At 40.7% G+C, this 21,470-nt stretch overlaps 2 protein-coding genes across 2 annotated transcripts in view; one reads left to right on the forward strand and one right to left on the reverse strand.

The window, feature by feature from the left end:
* Positions 1-203: 203 nt before the first annotated feature.
* cryaa (crystallin, alpha A) lies at positions 204-3,806 on the reverse strand. Its single transcript, XM_051427313.1, has 3 exons — positions 3,372-3,806; positions 2,743-2,865; positions 204-1,001 (listed from the first exon to the last, which is right to left on the reverse strand). The coding sequence occupies exons 1-3, from the start codon at positions 3,567-3,569 to the stop codon at positions 792-794; spliced, it is 531 nt and encodes a 176-aa protein (XP_051283273.1). The 5' UTR covers positions 3,570-3,806; the 3' UTR covers positions 204-791.
* Positions 3,807-9,279: 5,473 nt separating this feature from the next.
* The window catches only part of LOC127378430 (diacylglycerol kinase zeta), a 125,127-nt gene continuing 112,936 nt past the window's right edge, over positions 9,280-21,470 (forward strand). The window contains exons 1-2 of the mRNA XM_051427247.1: positions 9,280-9,791; positions 9,933-10,039. Coding sequence (XP_051283207.1) covers positions 9,672-9,791; positions 9,933-10,039 — 227 coding nt within the window. The 5' untranslated portion in view covers positions 9,280-9,671. The remainder of the gene's footprint in view (positions 9,792-9,932; positions 10,040-21,470) is intronic.

The raw sequence follows: 21,470 nt of genomic DNA on the forward strand, positions 1-21,470 counted from the left end.
TTTAATCTTTTAACCACCTTTAAAATGTGGTTGTCTTTTCAATGTAGACGAGCCTAACACAGAAAGTTGGCCGAGGCTTCCTCAACTGTTATTGGAGCACAGATCAAAAAGGGGCTGGACTTAGAAAGGGTTAATTAGCACCACACTGATTAAACTGAAACCTGATGTGAAGAGTAAAGAATACATTCTCACAAGAGTTGCTTTTTGTTAATTGTACAGCTTTATTGTATGTTTATTTAGTATGGACTTCTCAGTAATGAGCAGTTAACCATTGAACAAGGCCTAGACTACAGTACAGAATATATTTAAGACAAGAGAGGGTTTAAAGAGTCAGCACAAGCATGGAAACAGCCAGGGCCTCAGAACTTCACTGATGAAAAATCTGGGACAAGACTTGTGACATTTACCTCCAAGCTTAACCCCAACCATCTTTACTGCCAGAGTGCTTGCTCTGACACAGATCAATCAGCAGAATGAAGCATCAGGTCATGTGAATGTCTCGTCCTTAGATGAGTTTTCTTCTTAAAAAGTCCAGCCGCCCTTCACTTAACCATCCTCGGGGGGAGATTTTTGTTATACTCAAAACAATGATACTAATAATACTGTAAGAGTGTGCTAAGAAGAATCTATAGAGGAGAAAGGTGAAGTGAGGAGGACACAGATATCCTCTAAAGAAAAGGGAGAAGAAGCCAAGGGTTGGGAGATAGAGATTCTCGTCCATCCCAGTTAATGCAGGTTGTAGGGGTGTCAAGCTCCTCCAGCACCCCTCGTCAGCCCCCACCACTTGGCCTCTAGGAGGATGCAGCGGCATTGGGCTTGTCGTCACGGCTGACAGGGATGCTGCGCTCGCTGCGGCCAGATTCACTCCCCCCCATTACCTTTGGCCCGGTCAGGGTCAGCAGACCATCAGATGACAGGGTGCAGGTGATTGCTGACTGTTCAACACTGGAGGGGAGGCGGTAGCGGCGGTGAAACTCACGAGAGATGTAACCGTGGTCGTCCTGAAAAACAGCAGGATTCACAGTGATTATAGGAAGTCAATTTCAGTAATTAAATTCAGTTGTTATACAAATCAACTCTTTGCAAAGATAACATTTACTAATTTTGTTCAACAAACTGTTAATATTTTGAAGCTCAACAAATCTCACAGTTGAAAGAAGAAAATAATGGATTTGCCTCATGATGTTGTGTATTCTAAGTGTGCTGTTGAAACGAGGTGATCTTGCTAGCTAATACAGGAGGTTACATAAACCCTCACACAGGCCTATTAGATGTAGTTCATTGTGACATGGGAGTACAGTCATCTAGTTGCGGTTGTACACTGTTTAGGGACATTTACTGGAAATTTACTAGTTTGTCTTTCCTAATGTACTGTAGAGTAGGATACACCCAGAATAGACTACTGTTTGATTCCCTTCACATGGTTTTATTGTGCAGGCATTTAGGGAAGAATTTCAATACAAAACAGGAATGTAATGATATATCACAAGATGGTTAAATTGTGATAAAAATATATGAAGATTCACTATGGGAGTAATAATATATAACCCTTTACACAAACCTAACTGCACTACTAATAATATTTGAACTGTGTTCTATTGCCCATGGTGACCTGTCGGTTCTGAACAAAATCATAAAAATAAAGTTGATATATATATATATACATATATATTCAAATCAGTGAGATAAAAAATAAATTGTGATACTCTTTTCAAACAGCTGAGGGTGCTATCTACTTCTGACAATGTCACCCATGTCATATGCATTGTTTTGCACAATGTAAACCCTACCTCAGATATAAAAAAGGATTCTTTATCTTGATAAAGATAATATAAGAAAATACATTTTGTAGATTCTTGTATGTATAATACAGGAATCTTTTTCAGTCATTGTTTGTCTTCAGTCTCATTTTGTTAAAAAATCATATCATAAACACATCATTTCAGCAGCAGGCGATTTAAGTTGGGATGCACTCCCCCATGTCAACCTGCCATCCACCCTCTCCATGCCCCTGTAGCAGAGAGAGAGTAGGGGCAGAGGGATTATTGAATATGTTGGTCTATTCTGCCTGACTCATTGATTCTTTATCCGACCATGGCTCTGAAATATCAGTAGCTTAACTGTGCTGTGTATGAAAAATTAATGGCGCTGTCTGTGGTGCTGAAGTAGCAGACAGATTTGTAATAGGGCCTTTTTTCTCTCACTCCCGCCTGTCTGTCAGTTGTATATATATATATATATATATATTTATAGAACTATAGCTATACTATATTATACTATATAAGTAATTTCCCCACGGGGATTATTAAAGTATTTCTGATTCTGATTCTGATCTGATATTGTATATCCTATAGTGTCACCTTCATGCTCAAAGTGACAAGTAGCAATGTGTAGTCACAGAAGAACGAGAGGATAACAGAGACACACTGCTGCCTGTAGTATTCCTATAATAGTTTGGTCATTCAGTAGTGTTTGTCCTGGTGAGAAGTGTTTTATACTTACCAGCCAGCTCTTATAGTTCTGTTAAACATTAAACCAGCTCTCACCCAAACCGTATTACCTTTAAGCAGTTACATTTTATAAGTCGCTTTTTGATCATGGTTACATTGGTCTTTGGTGGGAAATGAACAAAATAACAAACACCCCTGTCAGTATACATTGACCCCATGCTGTTTTAAATAGTCGTAATAACTATTTTCAAAAGTGAACAAGTGTGTTTACAAGAGAGAAGAGGAGCGCTACCTGTCTTTCTCCATGCTTGCCCTGGATCTCCACGTAGTCATCAGTGACCTTCACACTGAGGTCATCTGGGGAGAAGTGCTTGACGTCCAGGTAGAGTGTGAACTTATCCCTGTCAGACCTCACCTGAGGGGCACACAGCAAGCATAGAGAGGGACCATTGAGAGATATATAAGAGACTGAACCTCTGAAAGTTTAAATCCTTGAAGTAGAACTTAGGTTTAGATGTAGAGAACTCAAAGAATGAATCAAACAAAGTCAAGATATCAAATTTAAGTACAAATGAATGTAATAACTGCACAAAAATGAGGACAGTGGATGATAAAGGGGACAGAAGAACCTCATAACTACCATAACTATTGATAGTTATAATTGAAAGTTTGAATTTGCCTTTTTTAGGAAAGAACAAATTGCAACACTAGATACAAAAAATTACAATAACTATTTTGAATAAAATTTTAAAGGACGTTAAGATGAGCTTTGGTGTTATCTTAACATTACTAAAAATTTGTTTTGACACAATAATTTGCTTTCTATATATCTGTTCTCCTATGAACATATAAACAAAGCCAACTTTGTCTCCACATTTCTCTAAAGAGCCTCAGTATATTTCCTGAGTCTCATTTAGTTACCTCAGAGATGCCAGAGTTGGAGGAATCCAAAAAGCTGCGGAACAGCGACTGTCTGTAATAGGGGCTGATGGTTGAGGCGCTGTAGGGGAAGAGGTCGTAGTCAAACATGCCCTCTCCAAAAAACTGGTCAAAGAGTCGGGCAGGGTAGGCAGAGCCCAGGGCACGTCTGAACCAGGGGTGCTGGATGGCAATATCCATAGCGACTGGAGAATTTGGTCTAGCTCGGCTTGGCTTGGCTCAGGTTGGCAGACGTACCTGCTCAGCTCAGAGTCCAGCAGGTGAAGCAAGGGAGGCGAGGCAAGGTAGAGAGAACAGAATCTGGATGAAAAGCAATGAGTGAAAAATGTTTCCAGAGTGCTTTGTCCTCTGCTCTACAGCTGCCTCCTCTTTATATACCTGAGAGCCAGAAAGAGAGGCTTTAGCCACGATCCCTCTGGAATGACATTATCTCATGGTGTGTTGGACCCTGTCAGCAGAATCAGGGTTGAGGATCGGGGGGGCACCACTGGGTCCAGACCCTGGTGCGACCCAGTGCCACCCACACACCAGACACCCATGGCTGCCAAAACAAACCCTGCTGGACGAAGAGGAGGGCATGACAGAGACAATGATGTCAGGAAGCAAACTAAAGACACAGAGGGATTTTACCTGAGTGATAATGCATCAAAAAGATACACACATATCTATTCTGTCAGTCAGTCAGTGACATAATGCTGCTGTATTGTTCTGCCTGTGTAGTTGGACGGAGGGCAGATTTAGAAACAATGCTGCCCAGGGTCAATGGAGCAACAACAACTGACACAGAGAGAACAGATGGATGGGGTGCAAATGTATTAGTAACATATTACTGATATCCATCACTCCAGTTGAAAGAATAGCAGCCTTAAAACAGCTAACATTGGGGTTTTCAAATGGAAATCATTATGCTATTTTAAAGCCTAAAATGGAAATAGTTCATTAACTGGCCCAATTAAAGGGAGCTAATGGGAGGCCCTCTTGCTGCAGACTCTGTAATATTTACTTTTCTTATTTGTTTAAGAACAAAACTACATCCAATTTACATCAACTCACTAATGAACAGTTAAATGCCCATCTTTAAAGCAATACAGGTAATATTAAAATGTCTATAAACACAAGACCTATATTATATATATTGTTAAGTTGTGTGCTTACATTATCCCAAGGCACCATAGTTTCTCCTTTGGGCTTGGAAGGGGAGGGTGAAGCAGACGAGTTAGGATCTGCAACTACACCATTAGATGCCACTAAATCCTACACACTGGACCTTTAAGTAAAGGATCTGAATACCTCCTCCATTCCTTTGGGCTAAGCCTGAAAGGGTTGCATGGTGTAAGCTCGACAATCAGGTGATAGCTGGCCAGCTCCCTTCCAAGGCCTGACTTCAGTCTGCTTTCAAAATTACCGCTCCACGAGTGCTTTCTTTTATCTTGTCTAAATGGCCTTATATGTCTATATAGAAGATTTTACATACATATATTTAATTACCTTATTGTTGAAAGGTGCTATACAAATAAAGAAGCCTTGCCTTACTTTGTGGTTGGGTTTTTTAATGTTTTCATATATATGTTCATTGTGAGGACATGTGTTCAAACAGTAAGGATGCAGTTCAAAGTTGAGTGCTGTCATTTTTGTGTAGAAAATTCAAATTATGTATACTCTCTCAGTGTTCTACTGATGAATGCAGACTGTTAGAGATGCACAACCTAAAGAATCATTTTACAACTCACATATACAGTATATAAAGATACAATAACTTAAATTAACGACAACAGGCCGTAGATAGTAGCTAAGAGTGAATTCTAATTTAAAGATAGGGGTCACTTCCCATGCCTGTTGTTTCACCATCAGTGGCTTCCCGTTGCCGGCATTAGTCTAATCCCACAGGGCTTTGGCCAGCCAGCACAGGGGCTTAGCCGCTCCATGTACCCACAGGCCAAGAGCAACTGGGCCAAGCAGCCGGGGTTGGGGCTGTTTTAGGTGCAGTTTGGGGAGGTTGTTGGGGTTCGGGGTCGCTAGCTGCTGCAGACCGGACGTAGATGCCATTAGACTGGCTGCAGTTCAGCAGAGTCAGCATTCCGGTTTTTTATCAATGGGACAGACAATGCCTGTGTGCTCCCGGTTTCCACAGCTCTGAAAAGCTGTTTTGGCCGACAACCTGGCAACCTGGTGGGTTGGACATGCTCATACTCATTCACTGATTTCTGCTCATTATAAAGCATCTCTCTCTAAAACCATCAGAGGAAGTATCACATCGACAGCTAGTAACAGGCCAAATCACATTCTGTTTAAAGGCCAATAATAAAAGAAATCTGTTTGGGTCACCTTGATGGAAGCAAATTAAACTCACTGTGCAGAAGGAGTCCAACAGGATGACCTGACCTTCATCTGTGGCTTTGACTTAAAGGTCCAGCGTGTAAAATTCGGGAGGAGTGTGTAGGATTTAGTGGCATCTAGTGGTGAAGTTGCAGATTGCAACCAACTGAATGACAATAACCGTGAAACTTGTGAAAAAAGCGAAAGCCCCTATCTACTGCCAGTTTGTCTTTTCTGGGCTACTGTAGAAACATGGTTGTTCAACATGGCAGCCTACAGAAGAGGACCTGCTCCCTCTTTACATAAAAACAGCTCATTCTAAGGGAACAAAAACACAACATTTCTTATTTTTAGGTGATTATACACTAATGAAAACCTACCTTATATTATATTCAGTTTCTGCTAATAGCTCTTTCTAAATGTTACAAACTTATAATTTGTAACTGTGATTTAATGGCAACCCAGTGCATCACAACCAGTTGCTGTAACCACTCCTCTTCATGCTGCAAACTGTTTCTTACACAAACCTGTCTCCTAGAGCTCAGGTAAAAGGCTGAACTTTTGGCACACAAGAATTGCATTGGGAAGAGATCTATTTATTGTACATGTTTTATAACAGGCACGTGCCATTTTCTGTGTTTTCTTCAGCTTCTCGTGTTGTGCAAGAAGGAAATTCAGGAAATTGACATGATAGAACATTTCTTCTCCATCAGTAGTGATGAGGCAGGTTTGATAGATTTATTTGGCTATAAAATAGTAGATACATATTTTTGGAAAGATTTTTATTAAAATAATAATAACACCTTAGTCAGGGTTAGTGTTAGCACCCTAAAATGTCATTTATCATGTTTACTCCACTGGAAAGGCATTCAAGAGTGCACTTTATTGGGTTTTATCCACTGGACTCCCCTGCCCACTCCGTCCACCACTTGTCGACGTATATATTGTATGTATTTGAAACTTAGATATTCCTGCTCTTTGAGAGTTTCTCTCCACAGTCAGGTCACTCCCAGAGAGGCTAGGTTCTGCTGTCCCCTGCTGGACTGACATCATATCACCTTCTCTTTCTGTAAACTCCAAAACATCCCTGACCCAGATAGATATCCTAGAGATTTAAACTAGGACAACTTCCCATTGCCTATCACCTCTTATATGCAGGGCTAGTTTAAAGCTACTGTGTATGCATGCGTGAATGTGTGTGTGAGTGTATACTATATCACTGTCATCCCATCCAGATGTGTGTATAACTCCATACTGCACCCAGCTGAGGTGTGCTGCCCTCAGATAGAACCGGGTCCTGTGTTTACTGCACTGAGGTACAATAAAGGCTTGTGAGTGCTTAGCTTTTAGAGCATTTATACACACTTGTCCTGAATACCTCAACATTAGGTTGAGTCTGTTCATATAGACTTCACTCATGAACAGCAGGAAGGAAGGAATAATTTCTGCAGCATTCCCCTCGACTATTTACCATCATAGCTCTAAGACGAGAGCTTGGACTCAACAGATGTTAACCTAATGATAAAAAACATAATTCTTGTCAGATCTTTTATCGTTTGAAATACACACTGATCTGAGCAGTCCTATATGTTGTGTTATTTGACACAGTTATATAACAATTATATAATATTCTCTGAATGTTCAAGTAGAAAGGAGTATGAAGTCTGTAGGTATTGATTATCATGCCTACACTCATAATACCATCCGCCACATACAGAACTAAACTAGGCATACTTCTGGGTGGTTGCACACTTACGTAATTCATATTCTATGATCTTTTTAGTGTTTGATTCAGGCCCAGTGGCTGGGGAAAGAGCTGTAGGTGGATGGATCCCTGGTGGTCTCCTAGATCCTGAACAGGCTGCTTGTTAGTAGAACTGTGTGGTAGCACACCTAAGACTTTAAGTAAAAATGGAGTCCAAAAATGTCTTACATTTGTTTTCTGGAAGCTATGTGATGAAGCTATGACTGTATAAGCTGGGTGAAAGGATCACAACTTTAACACCTGCACCTGTGCCTGAGAAGTAAGAGCAGTGCATTCAGGCCAGCCATCTCTCAGTGTATTCAAAGCTTAGGAACACTTAAAAGAGTGGTTTAGGTCTTCAGATTTAACCGCTTTTCTCCAGGCTTTGACAGCCTGGAGAACTTTCCAAAGATCAGCAGATCAGATTGGGGTTGGGTGGTGGGGTTATATAACTCACGTATTTAAATTATATTAAGGCTTAAATGTATGCATAATTAAGAACATGTTTGCTTTGGGGCGGCAGAGACAGGACTGCCAAGATGGCGATGGCCAGAGCTGACCATACTGAGCTTTACAACGGCTCTTCAGAAACCTATGGGTGACATCACGGAAACTATGTCCATTTTTATTTATACAGTCTATGCCTTCTCCAAGAGTTGGAATAAGCCATGTTGACTGCCTGTGGTATTTTACCCATTGTAGACAAGTTGCCCTACAACATCCAAGAGAAGTGGATTTTGAGAGATACAAAGATACAAAGCTGAATACCAATTAGCCGTTCCCCCATTCACAGGTTTGAATGGATAAAACTAAGGCAAATTATTTTCTAAACAAATATAAATCAGGAAGCCAGGCAAGGGACTAATCTGTCTCTATGTGGTTTCTGTTTCTCCAAATCTGTTCGGTGTGGTCCCATCTCCAAAACCTGTGCCTGCTGCAACATTTATTTTTTATCATTGTTTTTATTGGCCCACAGTGTATTTTCTTGCCAGATCTGAACGCAGTGTGTGAAAAAGACAGAAGAGATGCCGAAACTATCTCTTCAGGTTGCGAGCCAGCCACAGAGTCTAAAACAGCCCAATAGGTTAACATGGGCGCAAAAAAAAAAAATTTGTTACCTGTGCTTGCAACACATTCTGTGCCTGCAGTCATGCTAAGTGAGACAACCTGACTTCAACGATCAATGTTTTTCAGCAAAAAAAGACATTTACTCATTCTACCTCGTTAAAGATTCCATAATCTATGAATATGCAAATTTAAATGACAATTAAATGTTTTTATAGGGTGAAGAAAATATGTGCCCTGCTGCCCCCATAGCTTCAGCATTAAGTGAAAACAAGTGCAGCCATAGTGCGCCCTGCAGCCTCGGCACCAGATGTGGGAGAGCCTGGTGTGCCCCCGACAAATAAATACTCTCTATGAAAGATGGTTAAATTTGCCTGCTCTGTAAGGGGCCTCATGTGTTTGCATTATGGTGCTGACAACATGTCTTTTACTAGTCCATTCTCAGTGTATGTGCACTGAAGGCTTCAAGTTTCTACATTACACATGTATAAATTGACCAGAGTTGACTTCCAAAGTATTTGTGATGTCACGTAGCCCCGCCCCTTCAAACTGTGTGATGAAGTGGCATCCTTCCAGTGGACAATAGATCATGAAGTGTCCTTCGGGGTGCTTACCCTGACTAAACTGTTTCACGATAAATGCATCATAACAGTCTACAAGCTGGTGCCTTTTTTATTTAGCCCGTGCCGTCAAACAGGCGGAGTCCGCCACTGCACACACAATCAAACACGCACGCACACACACACACACACACACACACACAGATACGGGGAGGTATACAGATAGAGAGGGAGAGCTCACAGCTGATTTCCTGCAACATCTAGATGTACGACGGACCAGAACACCGCTCAGCTACCACCGACAACTTTTCCATTACCGCGTGAGGAGGAGCTCGTGGGCATACAGTGGATCTGCGACAGTAAGCTGGTGTCCTGACTGACCTGATACACCGATACAACTGCCGTGTTGCGGTTTATTTAACAGAGCGATTTGACAGAGCCGAGCTTCATTTAAATACGCACTAAAATAGTAACTTCTAAAAAAAAAAACAGGAACACAGCAGGAAGCGGCTGAGTCAACGGAGCGCGGATATTTTTTTTTTTACCACATTGTAACAGTATTAATCGTTAAACAAAGGGAACAGAAAGACCGCAGGGATGTTGAGAGACTCCACTTCTCCGGTTGTGGAGCGGCCTGCGCTGGAGGACGTGGCCGAGGAGGAGGACGTATTCACCGCGGAGGGAAGCAAGAGCACGCTGGGGCTCGGCAGCTGTCAGGTGGGTGGGTGCGGGGGTGTTCACCGGTCTGTGAAAGTGTGCTTCCTTCTATCTACCTACAGCCAACATTGTCAAAACCCACTTGTCTGAGCTCAGTCAACTTGCTTTGGAAAAGCAGGAATTTATTTATATTTATTTTAGGTGCCAGGAGAGAAGAAGGTGGAGGGGACAGAGGAGGAGGACGGCCAGCTGTCTCAGATGGAGGCAGAGTTTGTCCAGCTGACCTTCAGGAAGCAGGTGTCCTACAGGTAGGAAACACTAAAAACCAACAGAAAAGTGGAATGTGCTCCACTTCCTGCTAACCTGTTTTACCAGAATGTTACACTGTAGCTCGTTCCTCACTAGGTTTCCTTGGTGACCATGTTACTGTGTGTCACATGACGCTGAGCACGTGTGTAGAGGTGCTGTCATGTTTATGTGTATTTGCTATTTATTCAAAGTGAAAAGGTTAAAGGTTATAAATACGAAATTAACTTGAATGGAATGAAACAAAATAGAACTCACAAACCGTCTTTGTTAATCTTTCCAACAATGATTTACACTGGTTTAGTCCAAATAAGCCCTTAATTCACTTTAAATAGATTCATTATTAAATAGACACAAAATCGGCTACAATGGCTGCCATTAACTTTACATCACATGTCATTGAAACATTAACTATAATTAATAACTTCATTCAGAGCAGACAGAAACTAAAAACACTCACCGAAACTGTCTTTCAACTGTCCCAATGCTCACAAACTCTCGATTGGTGGAAATAAACTCTTAATTCACACATATGGTGTTGGATGTCATCAATGGTCACCTTGATCTTTCTCCGTTCATTCACTGACCTCTTGGGACTAGATATTGAATGGGTCCATATGCACACATCACTTTTGATATGAGCGATAATTATTTTTTACTTTTCTGATGTAATAAGAAGGTGATTCAGATATCACTGGTACAGGTATTTGTGATAATCTAATGACATAGCCTGAGCTGTGACAGCTGCTTTCACATTCTTTTAGAACCTTGCCAATACAAGACAATTTAAACTGCACTGCTTCTTTTCATTTAAAAACTAATGAAGCAGACTAGATATTGATATGCAAAATGTAATAACGTATGTATTTATGAATCTGATTACATGTTTCTGTCTTGTGTACACAATTAAGTTTTAGTTTGAATGATGTTTACAGACAGCTGATGTTATCTGTTTCCGGTGTTCATTCAGTCTCTTGTCCAGGCTTCTTGCTCAAAGACTGAATTCACACCGGAAGCGATCAATTGTGTTATCACAAAACCAATATTTTATACTAATATCAGGTGACAGGAGATAGATTAAAGGTGTTAGTTAATTTATTAGTTCTATCACAATATCATTAACATAACCCCCTCTTTTATTTTAACTGAGCTATCTGAGTACTTTTTTACACAGTTTTACAGTTAATTGTAAGTACTTTCACTTAACAAAACATTATTTCAAGTTACAGCACTTTTACTTGAACAAAGCATTCTGGTCCTAACTGTCATTATAGCTTACCATAAAATGATCTGTTGCCAGATCATTGTCAGTTACGTACAATCTTTCACATGAAACCCTCTGTAAGGATTCAGGAAGTTTAGTTGTGTTGTTTTCAAAAGGATTTCCCCTCCATTACCACCAGGTAACACAGGAAGTGGAATCTTCTCACGGCTCTGTATTGGATCCCAGCCAGATATTTTTAAGTCTTTTAACCTCAACAATTAATTTACCAGCAGCTTCTCCAATATGAAGTCAATTTGTCTAGCAAGCAGTTGAAGGATATAATGTGAAACAGATTTTAGCAACTGTTCCTGCTCTGTTGTTTCAGAAGACTTGCACATTTCAGCCCACTGTATTGTCAACATTAACGCTGTAGCACTTGATTTCTCCATGAATGATATTGCCCGACTGTTGCCTTAGAAACTGTTGGTGTGTTATAGTCTCTAATCTGATTGTAGTCCCTCCTTCTCCGTAAACAGGACACTCCCTTAACAGCAGCCCTCTCGCTGCTCCCAGCAAACCTGCTGTGTCTGGATGTTATCTATAATTTTTTGTTGTCATAAAATCCTACACAGCTGATGAATACAGAGACTGAATTGTTTAGAGTAACTTAACACCAGCATTGTCTCGCTGACCTGACCTTTTGGTTGAATATTTTAAGTCCACTGCCCCTCTGACCACACCCAGGATCACTGAGTGCACTTCTATATTAGTGCAGCAGAGTGAAAACTTTAACCACTTTGCAGCTGTAATTGAAGTTGTAGTTGGTAAAATGCTGAAATGTAATATTGCAGTGACAGATGCATGACATTTTGTATTGACAATTCATTTGAGCATTCAGTGTGCAACTGAAATATAAAGCTACATTTATTCCCATCACAAGGTCTAACCTTTTTTCTGGAGCTTTCAAACACATCTCATGACGTTCATCAATAGATGGAGCTGCACTTGTCATGGTGATGGTTTAGTTGACATCATGTGATTGGTCTGTCTCTATTCAAAGATCATCTCAGGTGTCTGATGTGAATGTCCACCTCCTATATGTCGCTTTTATATGTAAACCATCTTCAAAGTGTGGTTGTCTTTTCAATAGAAGAGCCTAGCACATAGTATATCTAAGTACAGGAAAGGAGAAAGGAAAGGAAGGGTCCTGACATAGCTTCCTCAACTGGTATTGGAGCACAGAGCAGAAAGGGGCTGCACTTAGGGAGGGTTTTATAAAAGGGTATTATAAAAACTGCTTTCTGACGTGGGATTTGTAGTTGGAGTCACTGTCTGCAGTCCACCCACTTTTCATGCTTGGGAAGTGGATTTGTGTCTGATATTGAACTGAATCATGACGAATGCACTGGATGTCATCACACATACATGTGTACGGATTTTCTTTGCCCTACTTAACATGTTTAATTTGTGTTTTCTGGTTTAGTCTTTCAAATGTCACCGGATGTTTTCTATTTTGTATTGGAGGTCAGAAAGATACAGTGAAGCCATTCATCAGCCAGCTTCTTATGCCAGTGCCAGCATGAGACATAATCTCAACATAATTTAGTATAATCAGTAATCCAGATGGGATTGTGTGTGTGTGTGTGTGTGTGTGTGTGTGTGCGTGTGTGTGTGCGTGTGCGTGTGTGTGTGTGTGTGTGTGTGTGTGTGTGTGTGTGTGTGAGTGGTGGGGGCGGGGGCTGGCATGGCTGTCAGTTCTCCTGACTTACCAGATGAGTTGTGTTTGAGGATCAGTGGTATCTGTAACACTGCAACACTGTGTTTGAGTGTCTGTGTATTGCCTTTTCTCAGACAATACATTTTAAATTCTTACAGCTGTCTACAGCTCAAATCAAGTCCTAACACATTGGAACTAACACATAATTTGTCTGAATTAGAGCGGGTCGTCCCCTAATCGGAAGGTTGTTGGTTCGATCCCCGGCCTCCTGCCACATGTCGAAGTATCCTTGAGCAAGATACTGAACCCCGAATTGCTCCCGATGCTGTGTGAATGTGTATGAATGCGTTTCTGTTTGATGGGCTTTGCCATCGCTGTGTGAATGTGTGTGAAAGGGGCGAATGTGGCATGTAGTGTAAAAGCGTTTTGAGTGGTCGGAATATACAAGGACAGGTCCATTTACCATTAACCATTTTCTCGTGCCCCTGCTTTGTCTGTGACAAGCTAACATTACTGTAAGTCAGCAAACAGCATTCCCTTTTACAAGAATTTTCTAATTTTTTTCTAATCGTTTTGAATCCACAATTGACCACTCTGCACAGCATGCTAGTCTTCTTCAATTCGCACTAGCATAAAAACACTACAATGTCACCTACTGCACAAACAATAAATAAATCACCTCTTATATGCACTAAAATCACATTTTTGACCATAACACTTAAAATGCTTTTCCATTAGCACTTTTGGCCGCGCCGAATAAAACCATCACTAGTTTAAATGTCCCGAGTTGTGCCAAGTTTTGCCCGAGATGGACCTTCTCTGGAGTACAGTCAAAGTTTGTCCGACTGGCCTCTAAGTGGGCTGCGGTGATGTCTCACCGACTGTGGCCAAACTGTGACATTCCCCCTTGTCCCCCTCAGAAAACATGAGTGTGTTCCGAGACTCAACTCCTGTCTGTACAGGAGACCAGACAGACATATGTTTTTAAAAGTCTCCTAGTGTTCAGCTCTCAATACCTTTGTGGCTTCTAACGGCATCTCTTTAGTTTGAAGTTTAATTTCTCTCCTGCGTCCCTGTTTGTACCTTGAGATATCTGCTTTATTTTACTGTTTCATGTACACTTTCAGCTGTATAGGAGTCGTGTTAAGTTACTTCCGATGAAAACCCAACATTTCCTTATTTGGCTGCTTCATAATTAAAGCGTTTAAAAAACAAAATATCTGGATACTTTTATTGTGAAGAAATTATGAGAGGTTAAATGTGTTTATCACTAGAATGGAACTTGGTTGTAAAAAAAAACACTGGTCCCACCCTTTTCGTTCAATCTTGAGCTCTCTGGACCATCACGCTCTCTTTGCCTGTTAAGACACCCCTGTGTGAAGGCTGAGTCCTTACTGCAGCGGTCCAGGTTCGAGTCCTGCCTATGGACATTTGCTGCATGTCATCCCCTCTCTCTCCTCTGGCTTTCCAGTCTCTCTCTACTGTGATAGGCCAAGAAACTGATTAAAATTTGTAATTACATCTTCAGTATGTCTAGGAATACTAACGTAGAATACACATCACACAGCACAAGACGCACATTGGGTTAGGATCATTAACAAAATTAACAATATCATGTAGTCAGATCATGGCATTAAATGTCACCTCTAACACTGCTGGTAATTGTGCTGCATAAACTGGGAGGCTGTGAAGAACACCAAAATTTGACCGGCCAGCTTTACGTGACAAGAGTACAGGTGCCGTATGTACAAAATGTAGGATACCGCTGCATTTGTTATTTGTAATCACACACTGACAATGGTTGTCACTTACAGCCTGCAGATGGAACAGAGACCTGTTGCCTTCGGGACGCTCGAAAGACGGTCAATTATCTGAAAGGGAAAGACTTCATACATGTTGTGTTGTTGCAGCTGACAGATGCTGATTAGAATCAGACAGTAAACACTGCCTTCCTGGCAATAATAATACTAATTGGAATACAATTGTGTTTATTCTGTATAATTAGATATGTCTGCTGTTTGAAGGATGTATAATGGGAATATAACAGACAAACATGAGTAAAAAGGCTTTGTGTCAGATTTGTAATACAAATGCAGCGGACAGTAGGTAGCTGGCTTGCTAGTGACACAGGTTTGTCTCTTGCTACCTTCAGGACAAAATGTTCACCGTTACCCAAGAAATAAAATTTGATTGTCAGAATTTAATTAGGACATTCATGCTACCAGAAGATGAACACTTTTAATTTTGGCAACTGGATGAGCTCTTCTCTAGCACCATTATTTAAGTGTCATCTTTGTACACAATCTTATAACCCGTGGCTGTGTTCATACAGACACCAGCACAGCATGAAAAGAACAATCTCGTTATTTATTTCAATGAGACCACTGTGTGAGTACAGTGCATTCAGAGGACAGGGGAAAAGAAATACCCCAGATTGTCCTGAAAAAAAGTTGGATCTCGGCAACCTTAAGTTACAATACAAATGGCATAGATGACCAGGAGTGGAAAATAAACAAACAAGTTTGCTGATACTATTGTGCTGACCTTTATTTCACTAAAAATCAACTTGGATTTTTTCTTTTATTAGTTGTGGTTCTCCTATCATTAGTAATATAAGATATAAGTAAGATTTTAGGCTTTTTGAAGGGGGCATGCCAGAACGACAGCCGGAGGGTGCATATTTTTTCTTGCTAACTTGACTGCAGAGCCCTGCATCATGTCTAGAAATAACACTCGAGGGATACCTACAGCGTCATACTTTTAAGCAGAGGGCAACAGACCAAGTGGTAGTATTTGGAGTGAGAATGTGTTGACCTTGCTCAAATCGGTCTGAAAGCCTGGGAACAGACAATTTGCTCAGGTCATGGCCCACAGAGAATTAACCTTTTTATCAAAACAACCTCCTGGTCTTTCATCTAGTGCTAACATCAGTATAAATATATAAATAAATAAATATATATAAGAATCTCACTGCTGGAGACTCAGACAGGCACGATACTAATGATCATCACTGACAAATGTTTATACATTAACTTGACCAGCTGAGGGAGTGGGAAGGGAAGAACAATGCACTTCTTGCCTCAAGCCAGAAAGTTGCGTAATGTAGCACAGCAATTCACCAGATGGAAGCAAACACAGATGGCAGAGATAAAAAGCAAAAAAGACTAACCTCAACTCCTTTTGTTCACAGGACTTCATGTAGTTTTCAGTACACGTTACCTGTGAATGATTTGTCGCAGCTCACCTGATGAAAAATGTGACCACTGCCTCTGCAAACTTAGACTTTCCAAGATTATTCATTATCACTATCGAATACCACATCTCTTTGTATGCCATGCAGCCTTTAAAACCAGACCAACATATAGTAAACCAAAAGAAATAACGCAATATGAGATCACTTCAGATGGGGTGATCCATTGAAACTAATCAATAAAAATTAGTTGTGTAAATGCAACACACACAAGTTTGTCATAAGCCTCTTTCAGACATGGTACATCCTGTATGTTAATCTGATGGCAATTTAACATGTTTGAATAAGCACCCTGGTCACTTTTACGTAAAAATTACACCTCAGCAATCTTACTTGGACTGACCTGTGGTAAGGACATCAGTCTTCTCAGATCAATCTATAAAAACATTTTCCCCTTGTGGTGCAAACGGGGCAGAAATGTCTTGCACAACCACAGTAATAAACAGTCTCACTATATTTTCAATCATCATTTCAGCTGAATAAATGAATATCCAGCAAAACACTTAGAATGTGTGTAAACAGGTATTAAACAAGAGTCACAACCTAATGTCATGTCATTCAGTGCTTGTGTACAGCGAAATTTGCTCTTTAGCTTTAAAGTTAGGTCTAATATTAGAAAAACTAGCAAGAGATGGCTAGATTTTGAAATTATCGAACTGAAAATATACCACCCGCTTCCTCCAGGTCTCCCTCCAAAGCCACTCCCTTACAACACATACAGTGGGTACAGAAAGTATTCAGACCCCTTTAAATTTTTCACTTTGTTTCATTGCAGCCATTTGCTAAAATCAAAAAAGTTAATTTTATTTCTCATTAATGTACACTCAGCACCCCATCTTGACAGAAAAAAACAAATGTAGAAATTTTTGCAAATTTATTAAAAAAGAAAAACTGAAATATCACATGGTCATAAGTATTCAGACCCTTTGCTCAGTATTGAGTAGAAGCACCCTTTTGAGCTACTACAGCCATGAGTCTTCTTGGGAATGATGCAGCAAGTTTTTCACACCTGGATTTGGGGATCCTCTGCCATTCTTCCTTACAGATCCTCTCCAGTTCTGTAAGGTTGGATGGTGAACGTTGGTGGACAGCCATTTTCAGATCTCTCCAGAGATGCTCAATTGGGTTTAGGTCAGGGCTCTGGCTGGGCCAGTCAAGAATGGTCACAGAGTTGTTCCGAAGCCACTCCTTTGTTATTTTAGCTGTGTGCTTAGGGTTATTGTCTTGTTGGAAGGTGAACCTTCGGCCCAGTCTGAGGTCCTGAGCACTCTGGAAGAGGTTTTCTTCCAGGATATCTCTGTACTTGGCCGCATTCATCTTTCCTTCAGTTGCAACCATTCGTCCTGTCCCTGCAGCTGAAAAACACCCCCATAGCCTGATGCTGCCACCACCATGTTTCACTGTTGGGATTGTATTGGGCAGGTGATGAGCAGTGCCTGGTTTTCTCCACACATACCGCTTAGAATTAACGCCAAAAAGTTCAATCTTGGTCTCATCAGACCAGAGAATCTTATTTCTCATAGTCTGGGAGTCCTTCATGTGTTTTTTGGCAAACTCTATGCGGGCTTTCATATGTCTTGCACTGAGGAGAGGCTTCCGTCGGGCCACTCTGCCATAAAGCCCCGACTGGTGCAGGGCTGCAGTGATAGTTGACTTTGTGGAACTTTCTCCCATCTCCCTACTGCATCTCTGGAGCTCAGCCACAGTGATCTTTGGGTTCTTCTTTACCTCTCTCACCAAGGCTCTTCTCCCACGATTGCTCAGTTTGGCTGGACGGCCAGGTCTAGGAAGAGTTCTGGTCGTCCCAAACTTCTTCCATTTAAGGATTATGGAGGCCACTGTGCTCTTAGGAACCTTGAGTGCTGCAGAAATTATTTTGTAACCTTGGCCAGATCTGTGCCTTGCCACAATTCTGTCTCTGAGCTCCTTGGGCAGTTCCTTCGACCTCATGATTCTTATTTGCTCTGACATGCACTGTGAGCTGTAAGGTCTTATATAGACAGGTGTGTGCCTTTCCTAATCAAGTCCAATCAGTTTAATTAAACACAGCTAGACTCCAATGAAGGAGCAGGACCATCTCAAGGAGGATCAGAAGAAATGGACAGCATGTGAATTAAATATGAGTGTCACAGCAAAGGGTCTGAATACTTATGACCATGTGATATTTCAGTTTTTCTTTTTTAATAAATTTGCAAAAATTTCTACATTTCTGTTTTTTTCTGTCAAGATGGGGTGCTGAGTGTACATTAATGAGAAATAAAATTAACTTTTTTGATTTTAGCAAATGGCTGCAATGAAACAAAGAGTGAAAATTTTAAAGGGGTCTGAATACTTTCCGTACCCACTGTAAACCTGAGAGGAGCACAGCGCATTGTATCCATCTACCTCATGTCTCATTCATACATAGTTCTATACTACTTAGTTAAGGAAAATAACAAATTCCACCCCAAAACAAACAAGTCCCCTAGTTCTCGAAAGGCCACACAGATGTTGACTCTGTTTTGTCCATAGCCTTTTCTACTTCATACATTTTGGCTGCTCTTCATTGTTGTGCAACTAGCTCAGGGGCTTAAGCAATATCTGCCTTGCTGGCCTGCAAGACTATAGTCATGCACAGTAATTGCAGGGGGCTGGGTCGAGTGCACGGAGGTAGGCAGGTCCAGATTTTTTCACCTGCAATTTTGTTTCCAAGTGTACATCTGGAGGACTCTTGTTATGTCTTCTTTACTTATGGTAAAAAACTGCCACGTAGATGAAATGGTTTAGTGTTTTTGCGGCTGTGACAATAATTGGTTATTATCTGTGCCGCTGTGCACATGAACCATCACAGCAGTGTCTAAATTTGGCCAACACAGAATCGGTTATACTTGAGACTGATTCGCTGGGGGCCAATCATGGCCGATAAAGCTGAAAACCGGCCCAATGTAGTCCCTGGCCGATAGATTAGTGCCTCGTTTTTATCGGTGTATAATTTTAAAATCATTGTGTTTTCGTTACCTTAGAATGCACCATTTTTATCTACAGAGAGAGCAGGTCCTCTTCTACAGAGGTCGCCATGTTGAACCACTGTGTTTCAACAGTATCCCAGAATGGACAAACCAAACACTGGCTCTAGATAAGGACGCACAGCGAGTGGTATTCAGTTGGTTGTGACCATCAACATATATAAAGATGGAGGACATGACAGCTCTCCAAATGTGAAGCCAAAACATCTCGATCGCCCTCTGGCGGCTGACTGCATTATAGGTCATAAAGCCGGCTGCTTCCATGTTAGCAGAAAGGACATGGGCAAAACTAAAAAAATCAAAGATGGTTATTTCCATTTTCGGTAGATCTTATCATACTTGTGCTAAGGTGTTTTTCTGATATGTTTGGTTTTAATTGGTTATCTGAAGCTATAAACAGAATTACACCACATGACAGCTGAGCCCTGCTTGTGATTGAGTCGGCCGGGTGTATGGGTGGGACTTTGACTCTGGCTCTGAGTGGCTAATGATGGCAGCGGCTGTATCCGGGATATTTTGGCTTCATTTTTGTAGAGTGGGAGAGTGGAGACCCGACATCCATTGATATGACGATTGTTGCAGTCTATGACTTTACCACTAGATGCCACTGAACACTGGTCCTTTAAGGAATTTTATTATCGCACCCAGTAGTGTTCCCAAATAGCCACATTTTCTCTCTGGTCTCTCTTGATGGTTTGTATGAATTTTGGAAGACCTGTTTATGCACCTCTTACAGTCTGTGAAATCCTCTACTCTGCTTTTATGCTCTTTCTGTTGGTCTGTTACATCCAGAACAAGATACCCTAACTGCTGTCCTGAATAAAGAACATTTGGTACAGATATCCATTACCCCTACAGGTTTTGTTGACCTCTGGTCTTTTCTGTAGGTCACCTTAGGCCAAAATGTTTACTTGTACACAGGGACTGAATTTGAATTGGCAGAATGACGTAAAATGTCCTGGGCACCAGAAAATAAACCCTTTTGATTTTGGGAATTAAAATTTCATCTTTGCACACAAGATGTTTTTCGTAAGTAAGTAATATGTTGAGTGAAATGTATTGAATTAGTAAGGTTAATCTCATTCACTCAGAGCACTGTTGTTGTTTTGAGGATCAACTGTGTTAAGTTCACACCCTCCCCTTATTATCAACTGCCAGGCCCAGTGTGTCTACAAAACAGTTAAGAAGGCGTGAACTACATTTCACTACCAGGATTCGTCTATACCATCATACATCGATCAGCCATAACATTATAAACATCTTGCCCATTTTTCCTGCTTCTAATACATCAACTGTTCACTTGATGCCTCATATATCCTGACAGGTGCCATGATAATGAGATAATCAGCCGGTGTCAATCTTCATAATGTTATAGCTGATCGGTGTATTATAATCTAGTAAAAAAGCTGTATGTATGAGAAAGTAAGTTTAATTTTGATTGGCATTACAATAGGTTATATACATATACAGATATATATCTATATATCTATAGATATATAGATATCTATATATCTATATATAGATATATAGATATATAGATATAGATATGGATGCACCGATCCACATTTTTTCACTTCCGATCCGGTCCCGATACCTGAATTTGGATACTATTCCGATACTAGAGCTCTGTTTGCTTTAATATTATTATTATCATTATTGTTGATTTTATATGAGGTTGAAATAAACTCCGCTCAACAGGCAAGTATGATATGTACGTATGTATGCATGTATGTCCCAAAAGGCAACTTGAGGTAAGTATAAGGTCAGAAAAGGAAGTCAGAAAAACAGGAAATCCTGAAAAAAATCCCATCCTGAAAACAAATATGCAATTGTAAGGGTTTCAAATTGATTGTCATGTCAATATTTATTAAATTCCCAAAATGTCAAATATTTGAATTATAAGAAAAGTGCAATAAGTGTAAACACACACACACACACACACACACACACACACACACACACACACACACACACACACTAATCCCTTTAGCTTTCACGTTGTCTGCCTGTAGTTTACCTAGTTTTTGGAATGACTCCAGAACAGCTCCTTTCTGCCCCTGCTCTTCTTCTTCTTCATATGGATTTCCGGCAGTTTAGACACTTCTAGGCATATTACTGCCCTCCTCAGGAAGTCACTCTAAGGATAATGTTACTGCTTCAAATTTTCATATATAGCCCTGTATCGTGTAAGAACTGTAATACTACTTTAACAATCAAGTTGTTGTTTCTCATTTTGACCCAATAATCCTCATGCTCT

Source organism: Dicentrarchus labrax, unplaced genomic scaffold (assembly GCF_905237075.1).
Source record: "Dicentrarchus labrax unplaced genomic scaffold, dlabrax2021, whole genome shotgun sequence".
NCBI lineage: Eukaryota > Metazoa > Chordata > Actinopteri > Moronidae > Dicentrarchus > Dicentrarchus labrax.